Below are 19,327 nucleotides of genomic sequence, written 5' to 3' on the forward strand. Positions count from 1 at the left end.
TCGCAACGTCTCTGGAAGATTCATTACATTGCTCTATTTTCAGGTTGCGCTCAAGGCAAGCGTGCACGTGTTAGCTAAAAGACAGCCGCAGTCTTTGCCTGTGCATGTAATAAAGAGAAGCCATGCTAACAAGGTTGGAAAAAATGAGACATACGCTTGTATATTTTTTTTGGACAACATCATAAATCTCGCCTTGATTCAGCTGAGCCTGCTGCTAGTGAGAAGACAAAGATGCCATTAAAAAACATCACTTCAAGGGAAGCGCTTGCTTCTATGCTGCCACCATGTGAGCGTCAGGGGGTACTACAAAGAAACTATTCTTTTTTTTTTCCATTTCTTTTTCAGAAACTCACATTGCCGTAACGCCACTTCTGGAAACAAATGCTTTCTTGTAGCTGTCTCATTCCAACCACGTATTATTGCCTGGTGCAGGTAGCATGAATGTGAGGTACTGCAGAACCTGTGAGATGTCTGCTGCATAACTGAGAGAAAGAATTTCTGCCTGCATCACAACTCAAATGTCAGAGGCATAATCTCCATGCGAAATTATTAGCTCAGCAACTATCTCGAAGATACAGACTCATCTGTTTAATATCAGTCGGGCGGGGCAGGGGGCTGCAGACAAGACAGCATCGTCCAGACCAGAGGTGACAGAAGTTAGCACATTTCTTCTTTTTTATTGAATAGAAGAATTAAAAAAGAAAAAAAAAGATGCTGGTAATAGTGGAGTAGATTGATTCAACTGCTTCACTCATGTAAAAGTGAAAAGGTACAGGCTCTGGAATTTATAAGTAAATAAAGTACTTTCCAATCAACCTTTTATGCAACTCAAACACGAACCCATGTCGTATTAAGGCATCGTAAATCTAAAGGATCAGGCGCTTTATTTGATCTTCTGTCTGCATCAGGCGTGCTTGAGAAATGTAAGGAGTAGAAAGTACAGATTTGTGTCAGCATGTATGGAGAAAATAGATGACCGGATATTTACTTGCAAAAAACATGAGCATTATGTTGAGCAAAACCTTGGCCAAGTGTTAAAAGAGGAGTAAAAGGGGAGTCAAACAGGAAGCCACACAAACAAAGCATTCTGTGTGCCTGGCAAACTGGAAAAGAGAGACTCAAAATACTCCCAAGACAGACAGACTGATACCTAATAGCTCCCGAGCACAACGAGCTTTCAGCATCACACTTCATATGATTGATTGCATGGCTCTACACTTAATTTAATCTGCTAAAGCACTGACAGGTGCTCTGTGTAGGGGATTATCAAATTAGGATGATCTTTGATGGAGCACGCTGCCACCCAGAAAGGGACGCTCCGCCGGCTGATTCCAACCGCACCAAATACAACACGTCCATGTGAGGACTCGACATGCTTGAATGAGGAGTGAGAGGTCTTCAGGTTCCTGTAGCCTTTATTCCCTCTTTGCTTGCCTTACATTAGCTGCAATAATAGCACCTCTTTGGCTATTCCTGGTATTCTGACAAGTAGGCCGCACTCCCAGGGAATGGAGCACATGAGGGGGGAGGGGGGGGGGGCTGCAGATGCGCTATAGGTCACAATGATTTCAAATGGTAATCCACAATACCTCTTTATTCTGCTGTATTAGGTTTATTAGCAGTAATTGGAGTCTCCCCCCGACAACAAAATCACAGGTCCGGACCTGTAAGATCAGCGGCGAGTACAGGGGTGGAACTGTAATGGTGAGAACAGCAGCCCCCCTGCCCCCCCGCCCCCCGGCCATTGACTATTTACTGTGTGCTTGTGAACTGAATGGATGACACAACATGAAAATAGTGGCGTCTGTCTGCAGCTCGCGGGTCAAGGGTTGCGTCAGTGTGTCCGCTGCGGTGTGGGGGTAACATTGATCCTGAGAACACGGGAACAAACTGGGAGTGTTTGTCCCGTTTCAAAAACGAAAACAATCCACACGTGGCGCACAGCAGCAGCACAGGCAGTCAAATCATAGCGAAAAGCAAGACACGCTGCAAAAAAATTCCTAGAAGAACAATGAAGAAGGGAATTGTCCTACATTTGGTGGTTAAATATAACACAGTCTCATTCACAGCCCCCCCCCCTCCTAGTCGAGGCCCAAAAAAGGTGCTCTATTTCAGAGAAACTCACCTTCTCAGCCACATAGACCACATGAGCTGTCCTATTCTGGAAATCCAGGCTGCTTATAATAAGAAAAAGGGACAACCTCAAAGACGGAGCTGTCTTCTCCAGCTCTTCATCCTCATGGGGAATCCTCCTCCCTCACTGTCTGTGTCCGCCAAATGAGATCCATGCAGAGGTCAGATAGATTTGTACCAGCGTGAGAGGAACAACTCCTGTGGGAGGCGAAGCAGCCCCCCACCATGCTTTCCTAACCCTCCCGTTCAATGATTCTAATTCTTGATCGCCACACAAGCGCCATTAACTGCCGACACACACACACACACACACACGCCTGCTGCCTTGCTCTTACCTCTTGAGGTACTTCTCTGAGAATTCAACCAGCGTGTGGAACATGGGTGACGGCCTGAGTGCAGGTTCTGTTGGCGAGCGTGGAGCATTGACTCTGAGTCCAGGGGTTTGTTTGACAATGGCATTCCTCTAATCCCCAAGAGGCTCTGCTGGAGCTTTATATAGTGTAAGGGGTCCGGCGAAGGCGGCCTCTGTGCTCGCCCAATCACGTCTCTTTGTTTAGAGAGGACAGATTCCTTCCACTGAGGTCTGGACAGGTTTTCAGTTTTACAGGTTAGTAAATTGAGATGACAAGCGTCTCGCAGAGGAAGCGTGTGGACATCTGGGGGTGACCTGATCTTCAGCCCCGCATGTCACACACTTCTTGGAGCATCGCAGGTTTACTTTCCAGCTGTGTTTTCATTTATAGGTCAGAATATAATCTAAAGGTTGCTTTAATTAAGTTTGCTTCTGTACTGTGTTTCAAGCAGGAGGCTTTAACCCTAATCAGAAGCGCTAATGTTTATTCATGGACGTGTTAAACCGCTTCAGAGTGGCTCCTGGGCCTGAGCACAAAGCTGTCATGGTAGCATGATGTGCACGTTCCGAAACAAGAGATAAAATGATTCAAACGTGATTCTGTCAATGAATTAGCCATCCAGAATCAAGAAGTGCAAAGCGCAACTCAAACCTGCAGACGGTGATTTTGGAAATGACAATTCAAAGGTGTTAAATGTTTTGCCTCTTCCATCTGTGTGTGTTTTTTGCCTGATCGACTGCACTGGTAGTAAATAAAAAAATAAAAAAATAAATGTTGGGTCTCTGCGTTTGCATTGTCCCCCTTAAGGAAGATCCCCCTTAAGTCCCGGCTGTGAACCCCCCGAGGACGATGCTGGAGGTTTACAGCTTTATTGCTGCCTGGGAAGGGAAGAGTTGAGCAGGGATCATTGCTTGGGGGGCAAAGAACACCTGGACAGAGTACATCAAAAGGTGATAACGGATGGGGGGGGGGGGGAGACAGCTGTGTCTGAGTCAGAAAACCAGACAAGGGGAGAAAAATGTGGAACTGGAGGAAGTGAGGAAATAAAAATAAGTAGGGAGAATATGGGGTGGGAGGTTAGAACAGTAAAGTCAGGATGTCTTTGTTTTTACAAATCATGCATTTTTTTCCCAAAAGCTCTGTCTGAAGGACAGGAAGGAGAAAGTTCCAAAGAGGACGTCAAAGTCTTTCAGCAAGAACTGCTGTTTTATATATTTTATTTCCGATATTGTCTAATTCCTGATGACGATACTTCCGATAAGGACAGGAAGAAGCGCGCTTATAGAAACGCTGACGCTGACTGACCTCTGACAGCCAGACAAGAGGGAGAGCCATCCGCCGGTCCAGCGGCTTCCTCTGCATGTTCTATATCAGTGTCCAACATCTGGGGAAATAACTTTATTTCCTCCGTGGTTGTTGATACAGAACCACAACGCTGTTTGTTTGTTTGTTTTATCTATAGCAGCAACACATTGCATTTGTATTCATCTGCGTTGCGCAGAGAGATTCTTTAACATAACTTTAGAACTATATCCTCCTGGGACCCAGCCAGCCAGTTAGCACATCCTCTGTAATGGACACATGTCCACTACAGAGGACATGCTAACTGGCTGGGTCTCAGGGGGGATATGCAAGGCACACAAAAAAACTGCAACAGCTGACAGCTGGAAAAAAAGGGGAAAAAAAGGCTGCAAGTTTTGTACTGTAGAAAATGTCTGTGGAATCTTAATCACTTAATAATCCGCTGGTTTACTAAACAACAGAAGAGTGAAAACAAAAGCAGCAGAGCCGGCATGAGCGATTCTACTATCCTGAAGATGAGAAATGTGCTTTCATCTCGACGGACAGGAGAGTGAATGAAGCTGACGAATCACTGATGTGTTGACACACATCAACACAACCATCTATCCATCCATCCATCCATCTTCTTCCACTCTGCAGGTCACAGGAGTCTCTGGAGCCTATCCCAGCTTGTTATGGGCGAGAGGCGGGCCACACCCCGAACATGTTGCCAGCGTATCACGCGGGGGGGGGGGCACACAGAGACAGACAACCATTCACACTCTATGGAGAACCCGGAGAAAACCCGGTGTTAACAGTCAATGTCACCTTAAAATGTCGACAAACACGAGCCAGAAAAATAGCACAATATTCACTTAATGCTAAATTTAGATTCCCACTGAATGGAAATACATTTAGATATCCGAAACAGACAGGAAAATGCTTCATAGTATTACTCTTACCCCCCCCCCCCCCCCCCCCCACCACCACTGAAAGGCATCTTCACGAGTCACCACCATTGGAGAAGAAATGTAAACTTTCAACGTGAATTGAAACTGAAAAGGTTCGAGTGTACTTACAGATTCTTGGATCTCTTCTTCTTTGTCCCTTTGGGGCCGACCTCGCAGCTACAGGGGGATCCGGCGCTCAGCTGAGGGGAGATGAAGAAGGGGAAACACTGCATCATCAGCCCTCCACACAGGAAACGGGCCCCGGAGCCTGATGCAGATCACCTAGCACGGAGCCCAGTGACACTAGTCTTAACCGACACACAACCAGCGACACAAAAAGATTGACCCACGGTATCAATCCCTAACGGCATCAGCTCTCGGGGATGTGCGTGCATATATGTCTCTCCCTGAGTAAATGTGTGTGTGAAGCAGATGGTGGCCGTAAACAGAAAATCCACTGAGAGCGAGTGATCCTGAGAGACTTTGGCTGCAGTTTCCCTCGGCCTCCAACTGTGCACGAGATTTGAAGAGAGGAGCCGAGACCCCCCCGAGTTTCACATTACACTTTCTGCCAAACCCACTGCTTTGATTGGCTGAGAGAAATAAGGGAAGTTGCCCCAAGGTGGGGAAGAGGTCAAGTCTCCACTAATCTGAAGGCTTGAAGCTGCCCCATTGTGCGTGTGTGTGTCTGAATAATGAACCATTGTGTTACAGGAACACACACAGTCATATCCGAGCTAGATAGCGGCCACAGCTGTTAGCGTGTGCTGAGAGGTTGTTGTTGTTGTTGTTGTTGTTGTTGTTTCATCTTCGTGGGATCCAATTTGAGCTTCCACCCTACAGAGTGACGGCATTGTTGGCTGGCCTTTACCTCTTCAAGTTTTAAGTGACACAACTTATAAACAGTCAAACACACACACACACACCTGGGGGTTGGCTCATTAATGTAAGCTTTGGAAAGTACCTCAAATAAAAAGTGTCCAAACTTACTCCAGTGTTCAATTCTCACAATATGTCTTTGATTTTACGTTATTTTATTGTTTTGCTGCCATAAGCACATTTTAATATCAGATTTCTGCCTCTGGGCCAACTACAGCTGTCACTTTCCATCCATGATGAAAGCAGACTCTCTGCTGTCACCCTTCAGCCACAGGGTGTCGGGTCAATAGAGGAGAGCTTGAGGAGCTGAGCTGTTTACACGACAGCTGTTTTGCCCAAAACAGAAATCTTTTGTGTTGCATTTCAGTTTTTTTTTTTTGCACGAGTGGAAACAGAAGCTTCTTAAAAGGTCCCGAAGTGGAAACTTTTGGAAGCAGGTGAACTGTCAAAGATGCTAATAAATACATTGACAACAATCAAAGTGAGCAGGGCCTAATTATAGGGGCCCGTTATTGGCTCGAATGCTAATGCTAAGGTGAACATATTCTGGCTGTTGCTTAATAATTCAAATCAGGCATGTTGAATTTATCCCTGCATGGAAAAACATTAATTTAAGAAAGGAAAGCGAACAAGAATATAATCTAAAAATAGCAATAAAAGATTAAACCGTCCTTGATGGAATCAGAACTCAACCATCCTGATGTGTATTGGTGGTGGCGCATGCATGCAGTGAAAATGGATGCACGCATAATGTATTCATGGGATCATTGTATTCAAACAATAACACAAAAAGCCCATGAGCAAACATTTCCTGTGTTATACACCCGTTGATATTTAAGACACCGACATAATCCAGCTTCCCGAATAATATCCTGTTACGCTTTTACATTGTTAAACCCCGACACATCACATAAAGTCAGATAGCTCGGCGAGCGAAAGCCACAATGAACACGGGAAGGTTTCTTTTATTTGGCTATTATTGTTTATTAAAAGATTTTCTGGGTCTTCCATTGGAGTGACAGCAAAATAAAAAGGTGTATCGCTCTGCTACATCCCCTTGTCCAAAGGAGGCTCAAATAGTTCTTATAGGAAGGGGGTACTGATACTTAAAAGTATTTCAGCAAATATGTTACACACGAGTTAATTATTGGTGAAGATCTGTTACAAAATGCAACAAGCATTGGGTGATATTGGGTTGCAGGAGATGGGATCGTGGCGCTGAAGGTCATGAGAGGCTAAACATTTAACCAGTAATCTCAGCAGGAATACAAAACAGGGAAGCTCCTGTTTTTGGGGGAGAAATCGGCCAGACTTTCTCCTGGAACAACTGAAAAAAGCTGGGGAAAAGGCATGTTTGTACAGAGATAGTCCCCCAAAGCAGGATTATTCAAGAGCGTCAGGGAGGAAATGGAGAGAAGTGGATTGAGTAAGCCTTTGTTCGAGCCGCCACCGGCATGTCAGAGCAGGGCATTCACAGCAGGCTGCTATATTCCAGCTGGATGTGATTCACGTCCGAAAACAAAAACGTCGGCTTTCTCATCAGTGTCTCTTGACGCCACTGTTGCTTTAAAAAAAAAAAAATTTCACCGACATACATTAAGTTTACCTAATGTTTTGTACTGTTTTGGTTCTTGATTATGTATTTTTGTTTGTCTGTAAAAGCAATTTGTGAATTTTATTTCTAGAAAGGTGCTATATAAATAAAGCATATTATTATTATTATATTTATGTCTATAGCAAGCAAGCAAGCAAGCACTAGCATGCTGCTACAGGGATAGCATTTCAGAATCGTGATCTAAACACTCAGAAGCCAAATCTCCCATCTACCCCTGGCTTTAACACAGAATGAAAATGGTCTCCCAGCTTCCTTTATAATTCCCATTTGTGGCGAAGGTGGAATTTACAGGAACAGATTAATTAAGTCTTATAATAGAAGGGTCGTTATGGGCTTCAGTAGGTCACTTCCTGCCCCACAAGGGCATAGACACAGGACATTAAGGGCTAAATGCAAAATGTAGATTCTATTGAATTTAGTTTCTAAATTACCACCCGGTTACGAGGCATTCAATCAACTGTGTTATGAAAGCAGCTGTCAGTCGGTAGTCTGTCTACAGCCCAGCTTTGCATGTGTGTGTGTGTGTGTGCGTGTGTGTGTATTGCAGGACGGCGAGCAGATGCACAGATAAAGGTTGCATATGCTGCACACGTGTCTCTGCAAAATGAAACTTCATCACAGCGTTTAAATTAATGAATTTAATTACTGAATATTAACAGTGGTTGTCCTGATCTTGTAGAACCGGGAAATGAGAACCATGTGAACTGGGAAGTGTGTGAACCCGGATTGATGCAGTTAAACGACTTGATCCAACCAGACTTGAACTTTATGCTCAGAATTAATGTTGACTAAGGCATTCTATTATTAAAGAAAGGAAAAACAGCGCGCCACAGATGCAACAAAAGTCCTATGTTCATGGAATTTAAGAGCATAAATAGCGGGAATTCTTTCCCCACATTGTTTCCATGTGACATACCAAACCGGACTGCACCATTCTGTGGATGTTGTATGTCACACACACACACACAAAAGGTTTCAAGGTGTATTTTAAACAGCATCATTCTACTCACTGACCCGCCTCTTTCTCTTCAACAGACCGCCAATGGCAGGTTGTTATTTATTTATTTTTACACATGATTAAATGTGAATCACACTTATCAGTGGATGCTCTGTGAGAATGTCAGTGAATGTAAATCATTCATTCCTATCCACTCCCTGATTTGGATGGGTTGCAGAGACTTTCCCAACAAGCTCAGAGCAGGTGGAAAATTACAACGCCTGACTCTGTATGTTACCTGTATTTACTCTTGTTACCAATGCAGGAAAACACAGCTACTGTATATCAGTGAAGATTTTGACAACAATGACATTTGACTATTTAAAAAGGCTCTGACAAATACGATGCTGGTTAAGGAATAGTCTTTTATGTTTTGATCTGCTTCTGTGTGAGAGTTTTTATGGGTAAAACATAAAGCCAGAGTACAGAGACGGATAATAAACCTCTTTAATGGTCCAGCCTTTATAAATGTAATTAGTTTCATTCTATTTAGATTATCCTATCAGTCCTTTCTCATGCATTGACCGCCCAAAACATCAGAGCACACATGGCTCAATTAATGATCCTTTATCATGCAGCTCTGTCAAAAACAGACCAGGTTTTAATTTACTTGCAAAACAGGCATTAAACAAAGCATATAACTGCATTCTTTCTTTTCATTGTCCTGGTCCTTGATATTTGTCTCTTCCTTGTATCTTGACTATAAAGAACAGAAGAGACCAAAAAAAAACAAGCGGTCAAAAAGCAAAGATATTAAGAGACACATATTGTATAATATATGCATTAATCAAAGGACAATGGGAACAATATTACAAAAATAAAAACAAATGTTAAGTGGGCAGTTTGGACGATTATCAATCAATATAATCCATATATGTTGGTGTACGAAAACTTTAATCCTGCTATTAGCAATCTTTTGTGTTACAAAAAAACCCACATGTGTTTCTGTGAGAATGTGTGTGTCGTACATTGGATGGGGGTCACATCACTGACTTACTCCTTCCTGCTTCAAATACATCATGAGAGAAGACACAAAAGGTGCATTGTCAACACTGTGCGCTTTGAGCGAGAGAGAGAGGTGTAGTCTTTCGTCATTGGCAAAATAAATATTTGTATTGAATGTAACCCAATGTAAGAATTTGACAGTTTCTCAGCATAGATTTTAACTTTATTTTTGAATGAACCAATTTAAATTCTCTAATTTCATTACTGTTTTCCTGTCAGATCACGCAAAGGGGATTCGAACACAAAACCTTCTTGCTGCGACATGGACATGCACCATTTTTACCCTATTCCATTTAGTTTATGCTTAATATAGATTAATACACATGTTTTTGCATAATTGGGATAAAACTACAGACATCTTATTGACATGTTAATTTAATAGCGCCTCAGTGGAAAGACGTTCAATTAGATCTTATTACGCTACATAGAATTCAATTTAATATATACTGTATAAATAACAACTTGTTACTTTCCTGCAATGAACTGGCGACTCGTCCAGGGTGTGCCCCTCCTCTTGGCCGTAGCCAGCTGGGATAGGCTCCAAAATATCCCGTGACCCGTATTTTGGCTGAAGACGAGACGATTAGGATCGTCTCGTCTTCAAGAAGATGAACGGACTTGTTGCAGCATCTTTCAATGATGATGAATGGATTTTCCACTTGAAGTGGGATAGATACTTTAACACATCCTCCAGTCACTGCTGTGTTTAATAGCTAAACAGACCATAAAAGAAAAACATGCAATCCTTGTAGGGTCACCCAGTCTGTTCCAATCCACCATTAGCGCAGCACCATGTTTGTTCTTACAGTAATTACTGTGATGTATAACCGTCTTAGAACGAATGCCTGCCACAGTGGTTAAATAGTAATAGGCAAATGTGATGATTGTAATGGTGGTGTGATACAGACATGAAGCACTTCCTGTCCTTCTATTCAAAGGCCTTTGGTTTGGTTCACTGATAGAAGAGCTCTAAGTGGAACAAAGATCATATTTATACCCATTTGTTGGAATGTCTGTGGGAAATATCCTAAACCCTTCCTGCAACAAGGGCTTCTTCTTTAAAAAAAAAAGGTTGTTCAACTGAATTAAGTTCTTTCTTTCAGAACACCCACCTCAGTCTATTATCAAGGAGTGAACTCTGACTTCCCTTCCTTTATCTCCAGGACGGATTGTTCCCTGACCCCTTTCCCATCCTTGAAGGACAGCACGTGTGCTCCCATCATCCCATGACTCTCAACTCCTTCCGTATGTTTCTTTGTGTGCTTCAAAATACTTGCATGTGTCTTGCATTTAGGCGGAGCCGGGGTTATGTGCTGATGTGGGTCACATAGCTGGCACGCATGATAAGTACGCTGAGTTCGAATGATCTCACTGTGTGTACCATTTTCATGCCAGAGACAGAACACACCAGAACTAGGACAAAAAGCCATGGATCCCACACAAACTGGCAACACCGGACTTCCTAAAATAGACATTTTGACAATGGCTGCACCACCGGACCGTTATGCAATGCAGGGCAAGGTGAGATATTTTCTGGTCGAGTTCTTCAGTCTTAAAGTTTTAATTATCTTGTCTCTCGGTTAAAAAAAATAAATTGCGTGTCTGACAAAAGAGAGAGAGGCTTATCCTCACTCCTTTCATATTTTTTGTATTTTCCCACCAGGAACGAGGGTCTAAGGATTGTTTCTTCGCCCCAGATCAATTTGTGATGTGTGGTATTGACCTGATTTGACCAATCATGCATTATCACGACAAATAACATTCATTTCTGCGTCCAGATCTTGTGGAAAACTGGATCACGGAGCTCAAAGCGCGTTGGCTTTGAGCGTGCACGGTGGAGTATGTATAATAATGCTATGGCAACAAGCGCTGTAAACACCACACGACAGGGGCCTTCTGGATCCTTTCTTGGATGAGCTGAACGTCAGGAGAGGGCTCTGTTGTACCAGTGACAGCATCCAAAGTTCTGTCACTTAATTACTAATTCCATACACAGAAGGGCACTACGTTGGTTGGAAAGCGCAGGTCGGCTGACATAAGTAGGGTTGGATGATGTGCGATGACGTCATCAAAGCTCGGAACAGTTTATAGGTCGCCATGGAAATGTAAATTGAGGAGTAACTGTTGTACGTTCAATTAAAAACTTTATATTGAGATGACTGTTTTCCTGCCATGTCGCTAATTTGTTCAGCTCTTTTAGTAGCGTCATGATGAGAGGTGCAAATCCCAGTTGCTTTTCTGATGCTCTAACCTTTGAGCTAAGATAAGTCAAACCAGCACCATGGACATTGGGGGCCTGGGGAACGGGGCCAGCGCTGATAGCTTTGTTTGGGAAGGCTGCTGAGAACCTCCATGTGCAGCAGAGGTACTTGAATATGACAAGTTCGCTTACAGTTTTCCTATGCTTACCAAAAATAGCGTGTTTTGTTTCCTGCAACTGTTTATTCTGATTCTAAATGTGCAGTGGACATTAAGTCCTGGAATCTGTACCCAGAAAGGTGGATAACATGTTTTTCTACATTCACTTTTGGGAACTTTTCCGTTACATGTTAAAATGTAATATGCTTTCCTGACCTCATTGTTTATCAGATCCATATGATATTTGGTGGCGAGATAGAGGTCCCCACCCTACATGACTGGGTTAAATGCCATAAACATCGGTCAATAATCAACCGAGATATTGAGGAACTTAATTCTGAAGCTCCGTTGACTGCAACATTAACAAAGATTTCAAAGTGATCCGTCTTCCGTTATCTTGTGATGGAAATTGGGACTTTTCAGTGTCCTTAAGACTTGCTCACAAACTGTAGAACATTCATTCATTCATTGTCTTAACTGCTTATTCCTTACTGGGCTCAGGGGATGTACTGGAGCCTATCCCAGCAGACTACTGGTGACCCTGCTCAGTTCATCGCAGGGCCAAACTGTAGAACACTTAAATAGAATTGTTTTCTTTCATCCTTTACACTCCCACTTGTATCATCCCTTTATGCTGCAATGGGGCTATTATGGTGCTGGTAGAAGCAAAATGTTCCTTGCCAGTTTGATAATTCAATCAAAGCTCTCATGGCTCATTTATCCTTCGACCCATGAAGGTCCTTTATCGTTTGGAAGAGGTTTTATTAAAGGATGCTCCTCAAAACGGGAGCAGATAATGTTATTACAGCTATCATATTAGCATTGCTAGCAAGTTTTCCCCTGTCCCTTATGATTAGATATTCATGATGTGTACCACAAAATCAATACTCAGAGCAAATAGGTCTTCTCTTACCAACAAAAATGCAAAAAAAAAAAAACCATGTTAGGATAAAAATAATGAAGAGCACACAACAAACCGTTTTTGTAATTTTACTGCATGCTCTGCTCTAATAAAAATGTTTTTTCTTTTTTTAACGACATATAAACCCGGTTTGATTTGGCTGCTTTGTTATCCGTCAGCGGCAGGAATAGCAGCTTCTTCCTACCAGCTGACCCGCTTTCTCTTGCGCTGGTTTCTGTCAGTCTCTGGCTGCGCTCTTGTCGGTGAAGGGCCACTAACAGTCATCAAGTGATGAGGAAAAGGTGCAGAGCGGAAAGAAAGTCATGCGCCAGGCTGTACAGCTGTTGAAGTGCAGGTAAACATGGCCTGGCATTAAAAAGCGATAAGAGACAGAACGAGATGGAGACAGAGAAGTGGGGGCAGGATGAAAAGTAAAAGTATAGCCTGATCAATTTGGTCTGCAACCTTTTTTTGCCGATCAGATTTATATTATTGGAGTATCTAGTACTTCAAGGTGTTTGGAGAGCCAGCCTTACAAAAAATACTTAAAATAAATAGAAATATATTTATCTAAAAAAAGGAAAATCACAGTATATCCTGAAACACCATGATACGGAAAATAAGCTTTCAGAACTCAATCTCAATCAATCTCATCATTTTACAGCACGCCGACATGCACGGTTTGCATTCTGCAGCCTGAGATGTCACAAGATTTAGGAATTGAGAGGGACTTTTGACAGATCATTTTAAATAATGGAAACAAAGGCCTGTGAGGAACCGTGTCCGTGACGGCATTAGGTAGTAAATTTATCCTTGAATATGCCAAGACAAACGGGGTCCGGCCATGTCGGCTGCATTCCTCTCTCTGCACAGCTCACACACACACACACACACACGCAAAGCCATTTAAGGAGACAGAGTGCAGACAGACTTCAAATGAGCAGCGCTCGTGTTATTTTACAACAACAAAGTGAGCGCTTCGGTCACTTGTGCTCGCCTCTATTTTCCCTCCATTCGTCTTTTTAAGAAAAAGGTCTTTACCAAATATAAGCTGATGGAATAAGCGTGCTGCAGGTGCACCGTTTAAACTACCATAAAAGAAAGAGTGATTTGTCTGCGTCCCAGTAAAATTGCAATGACTGTAGATAAATGACACAACACATTACTCCATCGTTCACAGTTTTCTTGCATATTATTGTATTACATAACCTCGTGAAGTGAGGAAACGCACGGTGCACAGCTAAGGCGAGGATTTGATGCATGCTTCCCTCTGTTGGAAGACCAGATCAACTGCCTGCACAGGATTCATGTGGAAATGTAGGAAGTATGTGAAACCGGCTACATCTGAATCTCACAATGATAAATAAATATTAATATTTAATGAATAGATGATGCTAACCTTTTTAGTTTCATAGTAGTGTTTTGGAATGTATTTTTCTACATCAGATTGTTTTTAGAGTATAAAAAAAGTTCTATTTCTATTTCCCCCTCCCTCATGATGGTGACTAACCAAACGTGGTGTAACATTTCTAAAGGTGTACACAACATAATTAGCCACATGACCTACAGTTATGGAAGTCACTTGTATATATAAATGTGATTAATACTTCAGAATATGTGTTACTACAGTGGCAACAGCAGGATTCTGATGTACTTCCCGTGTTCTTCCACTTGATGTCACTCTTTTTACAGAAACCAGTGAACTCCGCCTTTGGGCTTCATCGTCCCAGCTTTGCTGATGCAATCGTGAGATGACACACACGCTGCATGAGATGTTTTCATCAAAGAAATTATTCATCTTTGGCGCTTCAAAATCCACCACAGATTGTTTCTCCATTTTAACACGAGCAGAATCGTCTAAATCTTCGTGTGTGTTTTTCTTTTTAATCTACGGTAACTTTATTCCTATTTGACTCCTCCCACATAATCCCGTCAGCGTGCAGCATCTTACCTTTCTTCCGGAGAACAGCATGCACAGCTGATGCATGGAGCCGCCATTCTTGGTCAGTTCTTTCTTCAGGGTTTTGGGAGACGGGAGCGTCCAGCCACCCTTGTGGTGTGGGCCCCCCACCTCCAGGCAGCTGATGGCGTTGTCAGAGGTGAAGCATGGCGTGCGGGGGTCCTGCAGGAGGCTCCCCTCGCTGTGGGTGCGTCTGCGGAGGGAGTTCTGCACACTGAGCCTCCCACCTCCGTGCTTCTCGCAGGTGGCGCCCTCCAACATGCTGCGCCGCTTGCTGTCGCTGCGTTGCAGGTACGCGTCGTCGCTGTCGTCTTCGTCGTCCTCCTCATCAGACTCCTCGTCTTCGTCTTCGTCTTCATCGTCCTCTTCTTCGTCAGAATTGGGCGAGGAGAGCGCATCGGCACTAAAGGAGCGATCGAGACGCAGCTCAGGAATGACAAAGGATGAGGAGGAGGAGGATGGAGGAGCGTTGGGGTCAGGGGGCTCTGAAATATTGTCTTCATCTGTGTTTGACACCACCAACTTAAGGTGGACCTCCTCTTCATCCCTCTCTCCCTCCTCTTCTTCTTTCTTCTCTTCCACCTCACTCCGCGGACTCTTTCTGCCAGACCTATAGTCATTGTCATCCTCTTCATCGTCTTCCTCTCTGCTAGTCTCCCCATTCTTGCCCTCTCTCCAGATGTCCATCTCATCCATACTCTTGTAATCCTCACCCTCGGTAGAAGGAGGCGGTGTCGGAGGCACCTTGTGTCGCTCTTCAGATCCCGCCAGACTCCCGAGGGGCATGTAGATCTCATCCAACGGGGTGAGAAGTTCTGAGGGGTGAGGACTGCCCAAGGTCCGAGGCTCTGAGGGGCTGGAGGGGTACAGGCTGCTTTCCTCTCCTTCTGAGCTGCGGGGGGGAAGGTGGAGGCAGACACCTCCTAGATCTCCTCTGACTCCACCCAAATCACATGAGGGGGGATCCGCGTTAGGCTCCAGCATCTGGAAGAGGGAACAAAGACAAGAGACAATTAAGACATTGTCTTTACACAATAATATCACAAGTTTAAGAGCGTGATTACGTTTCACCACGCCGCCATGGGCCAATCTGCTTATTATACATGATTATCACAAGAATTCAGTCTTGAAGCACGTCTGTCATGCTGATTCAATCCCTGCAGGCTCTGACAGGAGTGGCCACAAATCCACAAAAAGCATCATGCAGCCCAACATAGAACCTGCTGGCGTTAACATTGAGGCGCACCCGAGGAGCCAAACCGCGAGGAGAAATCAACGGCAGCACGGCTACGACTCCTTTCCGCCCATCGCCGATCAGTTCATCCTTCCAATTTCTACTCTGACATTTTTAAATCACTGCAGCAGTGCCCCACCGACGACCACACACACACAAGAACAAGCACGCCTTCCACTGACGTCACCATTTTTAATTTTGGACAAATTTAGAAACTCTTTCATTTGACCTAACGACTCAATAAAGGTCCCTGCAACAAAATTAGCGTGATGTATTGAAGGATATAAAAGTCAAATCAAACGCACCTCCTTTGTGTCTGCGGCAGGCCTCCTGAAGGGGCTCATTGTGCCGGTCAAGCAAACCCATGATGACAAGCCGCAGTCACAAGACTCTCTGCTCAAACGGGAGAAGCCGTGGCCTCGTCTCAGACAGCTCCCGTGATATTTCACAAGCTGTTTGTGTGCTCTTGCAGCTCAAATTAATTACCCCAGCTACTTTTGTTCCGGTTGCAAAGAGCTTCCAGTCATAGGACCGTCTCATAAAAACAGATTTTTGTTTTTTTTCCAATGACTGACTGCCTATATAGCTAATATAACTACAGTGTGCCAAGAAGGCAGTTTATAGTGGATTTCTTGTGTTTTCAAAAGAACATAATATGTCTGGATGCAGTGAGTCTGAAATCGGGGTCACTGCGACTCGGCTGCAGCAATATCACATAATATATCTGTAATGTAGGCCTGTGAAGACAGACGGTTCCTTTCCGTTGTGGAATACAAAGGTAATAATCGTGTAAAAACGTTCTACATGTACCAAAGGTTGCATTTGCATCATGCATGTTACATTTGTGTGGCAGAAACACCCGTTTCAGAAATCTGCTGTTCAACAAAACAATACATCGAACCAAAGTAGTTCAGAATCAGAATCAGAATCAGTTCTGACTGGAAGCAACGTTATTCTGCCTTTTCATAATGGAGCAACACTGAAATGATGTTAAACAATATATAACCAAACTGCTCCGGCGTTTCTAGCGAGACGACGCAGCGACAATAAAACAGTTTTTTTTTATTGCCTGTCGTTTTGATAAAACGTGATATAATTTAGTGCGGATTGCAGACCCTGGCTTTAATTTCAGCTTTAATGAAGCTGCCAAAACGCATCGTATCTGATCTCCCTCACAGCAGACGCAGTGTCAAACACTGATTCCACGTCTGGCTTGAAGTCAGTGGGTCTGGCTCCAATCCCGTTTTCACGGTTAGGATCCAAAGATAATGTCCGAGTGTCCGGACTGGGGTCGGGACTGCTTTTGACCTCTTCACAGATGATGATGATGATGATGATGAACCGTTAGCTTCATCAGACCGCGACCTCCGGAAAGGGGTGCAATTTGCAACCGAGTGCGAAGCAGTCACAATGAGCGAAGTCGACTCCCGAGTCTGTGGATCAAGGCTGGAGGAGGCCCTGAGTCTAGGACTGAGTTTCGTGCCCCAGCAAAGAGGATCAAGTGTCTCGTGGTCTCGTTCAAACAGTGAAAATGAAATTGATCGACAGTCGAAAAGCGAATGAGTGCTGCATTTACCAAACGATCCATATTTCCAGGCCGGACCTGTGGTTTTGAGTTTTTCTGGGCAGGGACCAATCGAATAAGACTGACGGAGGCATCCAAAAGGAGCTGGGTTCATCCCCGGAGACAAGGGAGGACACAAATAGTGTCTACAGATGTCCTCTATCGTTAGAGATTCTATTGGTGCGATTTCAAGCTGTCCACCAATGGATGTGCAGCTAAAGGGAGGCAGTCTTTACTACCAGCATGGATAACTAATTACTAAATTAAGGTTGAAATTGGGTGTATTTGTTAAGGCACTATGTCTATTACTTGTGACGGGGGGCAAAGCACTGATGCATTCTGCATTCGGATTATCAGGAAATAAACCAAAGACAAACATGAACGCTGTTCTCCGGCGCAGCAGAGACTTCCAGACATCCAGCAGGGCTACGAATGTGAGAACAGACCATCGAACAGCGGGGATCCGAGTGAGAAGCACGTTAAATAAAACTTTTGTTTCACAAGCAGGGCTACATAAGATACTATTTACATATTGGCACTGCAACATGAGCACAAGTAAGTCATATTAGAGGATGCAGGATGTCAACTATATGACTGGTACTTTTTTTGTGTGTGTGCATTTCTTGATAGAAAAAGGCTATGAAAGATCTTTAGCATGCAATGATGGGCTGGGACAACAATAGCACACCGCACGCTATTGACAACGTGTAACAATCATTGTCCGGGAGGATATTGTGAGGAGACGTCACACATTTCCCTGCCTCATCATGTTTTACGTTGTTTGCACTAACAGCCCGGCGGACAGTCGCCTCATATCCTTCTTTTTATATGCGCCGAATATTCCTGGGACTGCACTAAAACGAGAGCAGCAGCTTCTCGACGCGTTCAAAAGGAGAATGATAATGTGATGAAGATTCTTTATGTGAGTTATTTTCCTGGGACGTTTTTAAGGCATGGGGCACCGAGGGTAGATCCGGAACACGCTGGATGGGCTACACAATAATCAAACTTAACTCTGCATTCTTCAAGACCTCAAAGACATCCTGGCGCTTGAGCACAGGATCTAGCTCTATAGTTATTGTCCAGAAAAGGAGCCTGACATTCACTGACTGTTTGCTTCATTGTCTGGGGGCGGGTCATTTATCTTCCCCTCAACACAGACACTGAGAAGCCTTTCAAGTCCAGAGCAGAGACTCGGGGGAAGAAATATAAAGTTGGCTTGTCTTGATGTTAATAGATGCCTACAGCCGCCTCAAGGTGATCCCGACCTCGCATTCTCCTTTGTAGCTGCCTCATAACCCCCCCCCCCCCACCACCACCACCACCACCACCATGATTCCTTCTAAATGGCTCGCAACAGTGAGCTGGAGCATCAAGGTTCCTTTACTGATGCTCTGATGGTTTGTATTTTTTAGAAGTAAATGCACTTTCATAAAAGCACCCTGGGAGAAAAGGTTGACGTAACGCTCCAGATGTCTTTGTTTGCAGGGGGTTTAAGTCAAGCTTCAGGCTTTTGATTGTTCAAGTATGAATATTGTAAAGCATCATCGGATAAACATTTATTTAGAGCTTCTTCTTTTTTTCCCCTCTCAGCTTTGCAGATCCACGTTTCCCCCTCTCGCCGCCTTACATGCATAACCCCCCCCCCCACACCCGACTGCTGAAGCTATGTCTTGAGACACAATGGAGCCACCTGTCAGATGCACTCGGCAACACGTTAACTCCATCGCGTGTTTCAGACATTTTTAATCACTTCTCATCTGAAGATAAGAAAAGGGCAAGCATGCGATCAGAAAACTTTTCCACTCATGGCGGTCACTTCACAGTATCCGCAGTGGGGGGGGCTTCAAAGGCAAATGAATGGGCACAAGCTAATGTGTGCTTGCCTTTATGTGCTCGTATGTGGGCAAATATACTGTACGTGTGGGCAGGGCTGCGGCTCAGAGTCATCAATGATTCAACACAATCACTGGCATCGCCTCAATTAAGGGAGGAAACAAACCAGCACGAAAATGCCTGCAAAGCGGAACGCAGGGCAAAGGAGCGAATAGACGGGGAAGACAAAGTGGATGAGACAAGCAGAAGGGAGGAGGGGAA

The 19,327-nt window shown here is 44.0% G+C and overlaps 1 protein-coding gene across 1 annotated transcript in view; it reads right to left on the reverse strand.

Annotated features, from left to right (window-relative positions):
- Positions 1-19,327, reverse strand: part of rgs3a (regulator of G protein signaling 3a) — a 55,985-nt gene that overhangs the window by 4,027 nt on the left and 32,631 nt on the right. Inside the window, exons 11-12 of the mRNA XM_068753180.1 lie at positions 14,424-15,416; positions 4,847-4,917 (exon numbers count right to left, since the gene is read on the reverse strand). Coding sequence (XP_068609281.1) covers positions 4,847-4,917; positions 14,424-15,416 — 1,064 coding nt within the window. The remainder of the gene's footprint in view (positions 1-4,846; positions 4,918-14,423; positions 15,417-19,327) is intronic.

Source organism: Brachionichthys hirsutus, chromosome 19, assembly GCF_040956055.1.
Source record: "Brachionichthys hirsutus isolate HB-005 chromosome 19, CSIRO-AGI_Bhir_v1, whole genome shotgun sequence".
NCBI classification, from domain to species: Eukaryota; Metazoa; Chordata; class Actinopteri; order Lophiiformes; family Brachionichthyidae; genus Brachionichthys; species Brachionichthys hirsutus.